Raw genomic sequence first — 12,649 nt, forward strand, 5'->3', positions numbered from 1 at the left:
TCGTTTGAAAAAAGTGAATAAGATTACGGTGTAGCAGATTGTAACCATTCCCAGGCATACTATAATCTAACTATTCGCTAGAGTTGCTACCGCCATCGCTCCATCATTTTTTAAAACGCTAGACAATTTAAACCAAAAATTATGGAAACTACTATTTCAACAAATTGTCACTCATTTCAAATCAAGTGTTTCGTATTTCTTGTTTTCTACGTATATTTCTCTTCATCCATGTTGATACCGGCGTTCACTCTCTGCGTCCTTTCTTATCATCGATTTGTACACTTCAATAGTTCTGTTATTTTTATTCCAGATGTCGTAGATTCCATCACTTTCGGTTCTTCTAGAATTCATTGCTTCTGAAGTCTTCCATTTCACTTGATTTATCTTCTGTATGCCTTCTACAGCACTGCTGTTTAAGTCAATTTGTTCCCGACCTGAATACACTTCTTCAATGGGTAACATGCAATACCTTCATCCCATCTTCGTTGTTGCTGTTTGCTGGCTAGCTTTATTCTGTAAAAGGATAACTGCGCGCCGCGCTGCATTCTACAAATAAAGGTAACGCTAGGCACTAATCAGTAAGAAGGGAAAAGTATTTGGGAAAGAGAGAAGAGCCAGCAACGAAGGGACTTCCCAAGGTTACATCCTTCGGAGAGATATTTCTTGTATCGATAAATTCCGAAATTAATCTTAAAAAAAAGTAAAATTTTTGATGGGAGAGCATGGGTGGGTTGTGTTTCGTTCTCATGCAAGATTATTGCTGCAGCTGTACACTAATTAGGATTTTTTTAAGTAACAAATTGTAATGAAAGGATCAAACTGTCAAAAAGCGCTTTCCACCTGCCGCCGCAGGAGCGACTGTTTGACGGGCGCGCCGCGCTGTCACGGAGCACAGCGAGTACGCGGGCAAACAGTCGCCCCCAGCGGGGCAGGCGACAGAAGCAGTGAGTCTACTGTACGCTACGCGCAGTGAGCCAGTAAGTAGAGCCTCCAGAGATAGAAAGCCACGAGTGTGAGGACTACGGCGCGGCGCCGGCTGCCGGGGCACCGGCCGGCCGGCAGTATTCCAGGGCGGACTTACCCGCCCGGTTGGATTGGTCTATCATTGGCTGCACAATGCGACGGCGGGCGTTGATGAACCTTGGGAAGAGAAGAGAAAGAAGAGAGTGGGTTAGGACCCGAGATATGGAAGGTAGACTAGCGACTTACCGCTCACGCCCGCTCTGTTTGATTGGTCTATGAGCGGCTGCACGATCCTCCGTCTCGCGTTGATGAACCTGGGAAAAAACAGGAAAAAGACCGCCGCCATCAGACCAGGCTCCAATCAGAAAGGCGCCAGCAAAATAGCTGGCTGCTTTCCCTCCAACCTGTAAGTGAGACTAGCAGGACACACACACACACACACACACACACACACACACACACACACACACACACACACACACACAAACAAACAAACAAAAGAGTATGACACACTCACTATCGCATATGTTCCGGCAATCTACCTACAATACTGTTCTGGTGGTAATTGCACTTCTCAGGTCGATTCATACGTGGACATATCATTGTTTTATTTTTACCCTGATCAACTGTAACAGAATTTTCCTAAATGACGATGAATAGTTATTTGTAGTAGTAACAATTAGACCATTTGCGGAAACGCGTGGTATTCCCTGCTTAGTAAATGAACTTCTGTGTTTGCGGAACGCTGGAGTCTACAGAATACTTTATATCAATACGGCAACGCCTACCACGCTGTGCATATGCATAATACACGAAAACTAGCTGAAACATGATCTACATCTACATACATACTCTGCAATTCAACATACGGTGGGTGGCGGAGGGTACCTCGTATCACAACTAGTATCTTCTCTCCCTGTTCCATTCCCAAACAGAACGACGGAAAAATGACTGCCTATATGCCTCTTTAAGAGCCCTACTCTCTTATCTTATCTTTGTGGTCTTTCCGCGAAATATAAGTTGGCGGCAGTAAAATTGTACTGCAGTCAGCCTCAAATGCTGCTTCCCTAAATTTCATCAGTAGCGATTCACGAAAAGAGCGCCTCCTTTCCTCCAGAGACTCCCACCCGAGTTCCTGAAGCATTTCCGTAACATTCGCGTGATGATCAAACCTACCAGCCTACCTAGCAGCGCGCCTCTGAATTGCTTCTATGTCCTCCCTCAATACGACCTGATAGGGATCCCAAACGCTCGAGCAGTGCTCAAGAATAGGTCGTATTAGCGTTTTATAAGCGGTCTCCTTTACAGATGAACCACATCTTCCCAAAATTCTACCAATGAGCCGAAGACGACTATCCGCCTTCCCCACAACTGCCAGTCTCACATTCCACAGCCTAGTAAGTCAGCCACAGGTGAGTATTGTATCTCCACGCGACATTCTACAGATTAATCTGTCACGAAAATCATATGCATGACCATGACGTGATACTTTCGGGATTCAACTACTAAGGAATCTGCGGGAATACGTTTGGTGGAAGATCCTATTAACTGTGATGGCTCCTTTCAATTGGACGAGTTGGACCCAGTATACTCCTTAATTTCTTCACAAAGACAAACTATTTACGCCTAATGGTTCAAATCGCTCTGAGCGCTATGGGACTCAACTGCTGAGGTCATCAGTCCCCTAGACCTAGAACTACTTAAACCTAACTAACCTAAGAACATCACGCACATCCACGCTCGAGGCAGAATTCGAACCTGCGATCGTAGCAGCCGCGTGGTTCCGGACTGAAGCGCCTACAACCGCTCGGCCACAGGAGCCGGCTACGCCTGTTGGTATTACGCCTTGCTACAGTTAATTTTATTAGTTTTCCAATTGAATTTTATCACGAAATGAATTCGCTGAATGCGAGTAACTTGGCTTCAGCAGTGTCAGGTGTAGATCTACTACCTGTTGGTAAAATCTGCGCCGGAACGGGAATCGAACCCGATTTCCCGCTTATCTCGAGCAGTCACCCTAACCATTAGGCTACCCGTGCACGCATCTCGGACCGATCAAAACTTCCACATGGCACACTGTCTACATCCCCATATCACAGTCATCACTAAATGCTCGCAGATGTACTCTGTATGTTAGTTCATCTACACCTAACGCAGGTGAGGCCAAGTTACTCGCATATCGCGAACTTTTGAAATACAACGTAACTTCGGACGACCGGCTGTCGTCATCAACGTCTGTTCATCCATACCAGCAAGTAAACATCAAATTTTACTGCACGGGCTCGCAATGCGACACAGGACCTGCATGCCACATTAGCTTAACGCATGATCTGCGCGTTTAAGATAGAGTTATGTTCGACAGGAGGTGCTTAATTCAACAAAGACCGACACACATGCGCAACCGCACCAGTTTGGTAAAAACTTCTCGACGTACACCAACAGCCGGCCGTGGTGGCCAAGCGGTTAAAGGCGCTACAGTCTGGAACTGCGCGACCGCTACGGTCGCAGGTTCGAATCCTGCCTCCGGCATGGATGGTTGTGATGTTCTTAGGTTAGTTAGGTTTAAGTAGTTCTAGGTTCTAGGGGACTAATGACCTTCGAAGTTAAGTCCCATATTGCTCAGAGCCATTTGAACCATTTGGAATCGTACACCAACGATCGCCATGTACAACTCACCGCAGATGGGTGCATAACTGCCAGGCGAATCATCGTTGCAAAATGATGTATTCCGAACTCGTTCCGAAACTTTATGGAATACTAATTTGGCCGAAAAAACTTGAAGAATCACAATAACAACAACAATAATAATAGTGGTAAAATAACGTCACAGACTAGGTCCCTAGGACTACGCGACGCTAATCGATCACCGTGTCGTGTTCTGCCAATGGCGTCATTTGGATGTTGTCTGGAGGCGCATGAGGTGGGCGCACCACTCTCATGGCCGATCGTTGCAGCTCCCCAATTGGCCATATGAGGCTGAGGGCATGCGGTTCCAGTCCTCCTACGAAATAAAACTCTCTGGTAGTACCAGTAATCAAATTCTGGTCAACATGGCAGTCACACACACTGGCCATCTAGCAAAAATGATAAATATTTTCGTTAAAGCAGTTCATCTGTATCAATACATTTTCTGTGGAGCTTTAGTAATTTAAGATTTCCTAAGTGCACCGCAGTTTCGTACCGACCGTCATGAATATGTCGTATAAGACATCGCAGTTCAATTTGCAGCCTAGTAAGTGGTACGAAACTTATCATTAAATGGTGTTTTATCTACTGCCGTAGCAATGTTAATCACATGTATTGACAATGGATGTGGCGGAGCGTAGCCTCTGGACCAAACGAGACTTCCTCGTGTTCTAGAAGGAAGAGGTGGTGGAGGAGGGAAAAGGAGGGATGGCAGGCGCCTGGGAAGACGGAGGGAATGGTGGGGGCATTGGAGGGGGGTGGGGTGGGAAGGGAACCTGTCACATCGCGTCGGCGTCGCGACGCAACTAACGCGCGCCGACACCGGAAATGATTGGGTTTTCAGGCGACTGATCGTCCGAGCGCCCTGCGCCGCTAAGGAGCAGCGGAAATACTTGTGTGGCTGTCCCCCAGGAGGCGGGGAATGAAGCTCCATCTGGAGAGCTGGAATGAGCGAACACAGCGCGGCCGCCACGCAACACTTCCAGCAGTATTACTGCAGTAAGGCACCACTCTACCTTTCGTTCCTTAAAACATTAGCACATGTCTGTATGCTATTTCGGAAAAATGTAAGTTGGCATCAAGTATATATATGGTGTTTACGATATTTTATATCACGTTATCTGCGTGAACAAAAAAAATCACCTTTTAAATAGTCACTCGCTTCATAAACATGTAAAACAGCTTTGAAAAAATGTGTAGTTCTACGTGATTGTGTTACAATAGGAACCTGGTTACGATACGAAAAGGACAAATAAAGGTCCTTGCATAGCCAAATAAGCTGTAGGGAAACCAGAGTAACATTAATCAAAGCTCAAAAAATGACTGACGTAAAAAAAAAAAGAAAACAAAGTTAACACTGATGTATAAGCTGTCGTGGAAACTCATTCCATGTAGGGCTTTTTCCGGAATTTAGGCATGAAGATAAGGCAGTCTCTTCTCTTTCCTTATTATAATCATGGCAGAAATTGCGTATTGGAGGTCTACTGATCTGATGTTTTTCCACACCAACCGACGCCAAAGACATACATCGTAAGCAGTGGCAATCTAACCAGAGGTTTTAGTCCGTGACAATGAACTATTGGTCGTTCTCGTGACAACGTACCAAACTGGAGTATTAAAGTCACACATTGTGCTCATTCCGTTGGTGTTTTAGTTTCATATCCCATGTTCTATACACTGTGCAAAAGAATTAAATGGTCTCTATTTTAAACTACGTCATTTTCCCCCGTTGCGAGGCAGAAGTATGAAATTTGTTTAAAAGGTATGTAAACCCTTCCTCTGTAAACGTTCTAAAACATGGCGCCCTGCGACGTTACTCTCACGATCGGCGACGCTTTAAACAGCAAGGTGTCGACACATGGGGAAAGAAAGGCCAGAAAATTCACAACAATACTGCCTAATGCCACTGTGGAAGTGTCACACGATGGTAATTTCGTCACCCGCCCCCCCTTACACACCTCTCATGACGCTTCTGGACTTGAGGTCAGAACCACGACGGCCAGCGTTCAAATCACGCGGTTTTCTTACGGGTGGCCGGGGAAAACGTTTCATACACGCTGCCGTTCAGGACGATACGGAAAAGCGTCAGGAGGTGGCATAATGGACCGCCACTTCCCTTGTGGCGATCATTTACACACACTGCGCTGTCAGGATCAAAATGGCTCTGAGCACTATGGGACTTAACATCTATGGTCATCAGTCCCCTAGAACTTAGAACTACTTAAACCTAACTAACCTAGGGACATCACACAACACCCAGTCATCACGAGGCAGAGAAAATCCCTGGCCCCGCCGGGAATCGAACCCGGGAACCCGGGCGTGGGAAGTGAGAACGCTACCGCACGACCACGAGCTGCGGACACGCTGTCAGGATCGATAGATTGTAGTAATATGTGCCACAGAACTATGTTCTTGGCAACCTTTGCCATTGCTGATCCACCGAACGATTCGACCCTAACGACATCCTGGGGCTGCAACCCCATTGAGTCCACTGACCGATTTGTAGGCGCCTGCAAGCACGCAACCCCTTCGCACCACACAGACTATTCACACCCGCAAGCAAGTGCTTGATCAGCAACGTAGTGCTACTCAGCCGAAGGGTATCGAATGTTGCCTGCCCGTAGGCATATAGGAACCGCTCGAGGGTTGTCCCTGTACAGGTACATTTTTAAAGAGCTCAACACAAATGTGCAGGTGGGTCCAAGGTTATTGCGGGACTGGGGAGTCTTAGAGGGATCTTTTGCCATTTTATTTATGCTTGTGTCAATGCCGCGCCCACCTGTGATCAAGCCACCAAATGGAACTAAACGCCCGCATCTCGTGGTCGTGCGGTAGCGTTCTCGCTTCCCACGCCCGGGTTCCCGGGTTCGATTCCCGGCGGGGTCAGGGATTTTCTCTGCCTCGTGATGGCTGGGTGTTGTGTGCTGTCCTTAGGTTAGTTAGGTTTAAGTAGTTCTAAGTTCTAGGGGACTTATGACCACAGCAGTTGAGTCCCATAGTGCTCAGAGCCATTTGACCCATTTGGAACTAAACAGGACTGAGGAACCACAAACACCCTCTGCTGCTCTGGATCACGTTCAAATTTCGTCGAGTGGTTTCGGACGGTCCGTGATGGTTTCATTCTGTATGCCAGAGCAAAAATTACAAAAATGGCTCTAAGCACAATGTTACTTAACATCTCTGGTCATCAGCACCCTAGACTTAGAACTACTTAAATCTAAGGATACCACACACTTAAACCTAAGGACATCACACACATCCATGCCCGAGGCAGGATTCGAACCTGCGACCGTAGCAGCAGCGCGGTTCCAGACACTGAAGCGCTTAGAAGCACTCGGCGACAGCGGCCGGAGCAAAAATTACAGTCGGATTACATTCCATAGGGGTCAGATCACGTTTAATGATGTTTTAGCCCCATGATGTCCTTACAGAAGGGTTCAATGGTCCGCAGATTGTCATCAGTGGCAAAGGCTGTCAAGAACGTTGTTGCGTTGCACACCAAACTGTAAACGTCGTATTTACCCGCAAAATGTTTGTAACTGAGGCCCACAAGAGAAGGGGAGATTTCATTGAGCTCTTTATGCCATCCCCTGAGGCCTTTCCATGTTGATTCTGTGTGGCGTTGTGAAACGTTTTCTCATCCACCCATAGGAAAACCGCTTGATTTGAACTCTGGGCGTCGTGATTCTGACCTCAGTTGCAGAGGCGTCAGGAGAAGAGGTGACATACGAGTAAGGGGGGGGGGGGGGGAGGAAAGGGGGGGGGGGGGCTTTGACGACCTTCCCATTACGTGACACATCCACAATGGCGTCAGACAGGACTGTGAAATTTGGTGCCAATGTGACGTCATTAAGCCACCTTGCACATCACATGAACTTCTGAGCTCTCGCCTTTTCTTAAATTTTTTAAGCATATGGCGATACCACGCTGTTTGAAGCGTCGCCAATCCCGAAGGCAAAGTCGCACGTCCCCACGCTTTTGCCCAATTACACACGCAGGTAGTAGGCACCTTTGGGCCAAATTTCACTCTTCTCCGCCGCAGTGGGGGAAGTGATGGGATTTAAAAAATTGAGCCTTTAATTCTCTTGTGCAGTGTACAGAACGGTACATTAAGTAAACAATTCGGAAAGTAGCTGCCAGTGATACATCCCAGACAAGGAAGTAAAACAAGGAAGATTAACGTACCGTCGACGATGAGGGCATTAGAAACGGAGCATAAGCTAGGATTCGGGAAGTAAATCGGCCTTGAGTTATTTGCCCTAAGCGATTTAGTGAAATCACATAAAATCTAACTCTGAATGGGTGGACAAGAATTTGAACCGCCGTACTCCCGAATACGAATACAATGTCTTTCCACTCCGCCAACTCGCTCGGTGAACCAGGAAGTGTCGAAAATATTTGTTCGGCGGCTGACTTGTCGATGATGTCCACGACGAGCAAAACTAGAAGATCAGACTTTACGCACAAGCGAGAAATCAGGCTGAAACGCCTACGCGCTGGTGAAGTTAGGCGTACGTGCGGCAGCGGCCCTTTTCCGGGCTCTTGGCGCGCTGCGGCGTGGCCTCAGGCAATTCTACGCACCATTGGGGCGGGCAGCCGCAGGTATTCCATTAAAGTTTGAAAGTATTCGGCGCCACGGAGGCGCGGCAGAGACTGCGCGAGACAATACGCCCCCGCTCGCAGCCTTCCCAGACACGCGGGATCACTCCCCCCTGCGCCGTAGATCGAAGCTAACGCTGATATAAAGCCGCGACCCCTCCGCTTCCAGCTGCTAAAAAGAGGATGACATTGCATTCTTCCTTCAGTTGCTCGTTTTTTATTAATGTTACATAAAAATTTGCCATGGGTGCCCGTAATAGCCTCGACGGGAATTGCTGCGTAATGGTTCTCCGGGGGGATAAAACCGCACGGGATAAAATGATCCTCAAGACTTTATGTGCTAGCACCGAGGCGGAGGAGCGGAGGACAGCGAGAGAACAGAGAAAGGGAGAGGAAGAGACCGCCGCACGGAGCGGATCAGCACGTGGGAGAATCGACAGTCCTTACGCGGTGGCCGTTAAGTGATTGCGTGCGGCGGCGGGTGTTAAGAGGGACTGCGGTGAGTCACCCACGTCGGAATTCTGACAGCGGTAAGGATGCTGTCCGGAAATGTGCTCAACGACGAGATGCGTCAATAGCGTCTACAACTGTATCTTGATGCGTGAGTGTGACTGAAAGTAGGATGTGGTTCTGAATCTGATTAATCACGTAACAAATATACAGAGCAGAGGCCTTCCTTGTAAATGTTTGCTGCAACGATGACTTCCGTGAGTATTTTGTATATCGAGAATTCAATTGTACTCATTCAAGTGAAGTTATTTTGTATTATAGGTAAGAACTATTCTTTGTAATACATATAAGCTCACTTACAATTCATTTTCGTGTTTCATTAATCCATTAGTTTTCTTTGGTTACAAATATTCGAATCACCATTCCATAAACTACGCACTGACTCACTCCTTGACCTAGTAGCTGTGTCTCGCATGCAGCTACGGAAAATTGTAAATAAAATTAAAGTAATGGAAAGTAAAGAAATACATGTGTCGCCTGAAGATGAATTTTTGATCTGAACTAGTTTGTACGAAAAAATGGTTCAAATGGCTCTGAGCACTATGGTCATCAGTCCCCTAGAACTTAGAACTACTTAAACCTAACTAACCTAAGGACAGCACACAACACCCAGTCATCACGAGGCAGAGAAAATCCCTGACCCCGCCGGGAATCGAACCCGGGAACCCGGGCGTGGGAAGCGAGAACGCTACCGCACGACCACCAGCTGCGGACTAGTTTCTACGATAAACAAAACACCCTTGCAGAAGTTTTTTTTGTTAGTATTGCCGTCCATCAAAGATATTACCTACGTCGAGCAAAAGAAATGTTACATTTTCATCACTAAGCAGTCCGCCCCCGGTAGCTGAGTGGTCAGCGCGACAGATTGTCAATCCAAAGGGCCCGGATTCGATTCCCGGCTGGGTCGGGGATTTTCTCCGCTCAGGGACTGGGTGTTGTGTTGTCCTAATCATCACCATTTCATCCCCATCGACGCGCAAGTCGCCGAAGTGGCGTCAAATCGAAAGACTTGCACCAGGCGAACGGTCTACCCGACGGGAGGCCCTCGTCACACGACATTTCATCACTATGCAGTAAACTATCGAAACGTTTCAAAGTGCATAATGTCAAAGACAGTACAATTTTCAGTAGTAGTGAAAAATTATACCGTAAAAAGTATTTCAAGTTTCACACAAAATACTCAGGTAGGACGTGGAAAAATTTTTTTTAGTGCAAGGCACATTCGGTTTTTTTTTTTTTCTTTCAAGAAATGAGGACTTTTGTGATGGACAAAATGCTGTCATCTCTCTACGATTTCTCCGTTATTTGTCTTCTCGTTGCACAATTCATTTCGTCTCCAGCTGTCACACGTCCACACACTATTATATACTCCATCCCAACGCAACGAAGTCTTTACGTCGGCCTCCTGTATTTCTAATAGTTGGAATTTAAAAAAAATGACCTAATACCGAAAACTAATACTAGCTCGTCAGTTAAAAGTTTTCACCTCAGTCCACCGGTCATACATTGTAGCCTACATTGTTAACAACTTAAAATGATAGATCTCGGGCAGCTTTATCCATTCATACAACAGGACAAAACGCTATTTGCCGCATTTGCTAATACTGAAAGCTTTTCCTGAAGGTTTAAAATTCGTTTTGACGGGATCTGACTGTAGCAGTGTGTAGGGCAGACCAGAAAATGAAACATTTCACATGAAACTCAGTTTCGTCCACCAGTGGACATTAAGCGTTATCAACAGTTGCTCTTGTAAAAGGGTACTTCGGGGTTTTCCGGCTTTGCTAGTGACACTATGATTACGAAGATAGTTTCCTCTCAGTAATACCATGTGCATTAATCTGCAGCATAAACATTGCACACATTAATCGTGGCTAATTTTCGAGTTTGTTTCTGTTGTTCTGGTGTCTCCATATATCAGTTCCACTTTGACAAATCTCCAGTGACGTGTGATAATGGTATATAAGGGATTATGAAGTTCGTAAAAACCGGTTTATAGTAAAAAAAAAGTCAGTTGCATACTGAATGCAACCTGCAGCGAAAAGGCACAGTCTATTAGTGATAGAAGTCATACCGAGAAGAAATGTTAAAGCTACTGCTCGTGTCACCAGGCATAAAGCACAGTAAATAAAATGATCCTGGTGATGATAGTAAGTGTTACTGATACGAAGGAAACTGTACGATTCCATTTCAGTAATCTTTGCTGAACGATTCTGCATTAAAGGGAAACTCTTGAAACAAAGAAAATTTTCTACAAATATCAAAGTAACATGTAAATGGGCTTTTCTGTGCTAACATTATACGTGGACGTGTATACAATACCGGCAAGGCCTATGCGGCCATCCAGAAGGCAGACATCTGTCCTCTCCCAGAATTATTCCTGTCTGTAACCTGCTATCAGCCCAGTGTTGATTAATGCTGAGTTGGAGCTCCATGCCATACCAGTTTTCGTCGATAAGACGTCCAACACTAGAAAGAAAGCTTTGCAGACAGTAGGACAAAAATTGTATGCACTGCCCCAATAACAGTGGAAACCAAGTGCCGAATTGTCTACAGGGCATTGTAAGCTCTAAAAGTGCAATGCAATGTTGTAAAGCACCAGTGTTCTACGCAAATCAGTTTAAAATACTTCCGCCAGTGAGCGCGCGTCTTACGATGTACTGTGGCGGGCACTATTCGGAGCCGCAGAGACGTGGAGGCCAGACGAGTTGTGACTCAGAGCTCGTGTCTAATGGGACAAAAGACATTACAGCCGGCGGGGGAGATAGAGAACTGATACAGCGGGCGAGGAAATGAGGCGTGAACCGGGCCGCGCTCGGGGGCTGCGACCCCCGCGTCGAATTATGCACGGCGTCGCCGTCGCCGGCGTCGCGGCGTCGCTCTGCGTTGAGTGACGCGCGGAGCGCCGCGGCGCGTGAAATGCGTCACGCGCTGACGTGGTGGCCAGCTGTCGCCGCTGCTGCTGCTGCTGCTGCTACTGCTGTCTGGCTCCGCTGTCCGGGACGCAGCCTCATGAATTTATAGCGCAAGGTGTTGCCCTGTCCCCACTACGCTCTTGACACAGTCTCATGTGATTTAGGTAAGTGCTGTACCAGACCGTCTACATAAAGAGCACTTGGTTAGATCATTGCATGTTTTGAGACCTATCGTGCTGTTTCGTGACAGTAGAAAATGTTAACAATATTAATTACGTGTCACATCATAAATTGTCAGTAATTCGAATTACATGTTACGTTATAAAAAGAAGTAGATACAGTTTTTCAGAACGGTGACAAACAGGATGACATGACAAGTCCCGTGGAAATTGAAAGACTGTTCTCAGTGTCTGATCAAACACCCCAGTGAGGATAATTCTTGACGGTTCGCCAAGGCAACAAGGATTGAGATCAAGGCGTCAGTGGTAACCTCACGACGCACGCAATGGAGGAATTTCTAGTGGCATTTAGAATGGTAGTCAAACATTAACACGATCACATACCGAAGAAAATTCCAAGGGAATATTCCCGACAGATAATGCTAGGGTCGTGTACACCCAAAACAAATGTAGAACTTGATAACATCTCTGAAAGACGCAGTAATCCGAGTAGCTAGGATGCAGTGACGATCCTCAGCAGCACCTGATGGAGAAATAGACACTTCAACTGCGAGATGACGGTGGACACGTGGACTGCAAGCTAAGTAGCAATTTTCAGTATTCATCGGAACAGCACTGAATGGAAAGTCCCTGTCTCAGTCTCAAAGTTAGAGGAATTTCAATGAATAGCCGGAACAAGTTACTGACTGGTACTTGTCTCTTGTACTATAATCGAAGTGGGCCCTGACTGGTAGTGAATTATTTGAAAATGTTGAAGGCTTATGGTTTATGCCAAGTGGCCAACCGTTAACAGACCGAGTG

The 12,649-nt window shown here is 46.5% G+C and overlaps 1 protein-coding gene across 5 annotated transcripts in view; it reads right to left on the reverse strand.

Moving 5' to 3' along the window:
* LOC126260812 (homeobox protein homothorax) overlaps window positions 1-12,649 on the reverse strand; it is a 1,061,772-nt gene that overhangs the window by 70,039 nt on the left and 979,084 nt on the right. For 3 of the 5 annotated variants that reach the window (XM_049958185.1, XM_049958183.1, XM_049958180.1), the window contains one exon: window positions 1,210-1,277. In XM_049958185.1, the coding sequence (XP_049814142.1) occupies window positions 1,210-1,277 (68 nt within the window). Of the gene's footprint in view, window positions 1-1,081; window positions 1,141-1,209; window positions 1,278-12,649 lie in introns of all 5 variants that reach the window. The other 2 variants (XM_049958184.1, XM_049958182.1) reach the window with 1 other exon arrangement.

The sequence above is a fragment of the Schistocerca nitens genome, chromosome 5, assembly GCF_023898315.1.
Source record: "Schistocerca nitens isolate TAMUIC-IGC-003100 chromosome 5, iqSchNite1.1, whole genome shotgun sequence".
NCBI classification, from domain to species: domain Eukaryota; kingdom Metazoa; phylum Arthropoda; class Insecta; order Orthoptera; family Acrididae; genus Schistocerca; species Schistocerca nitens.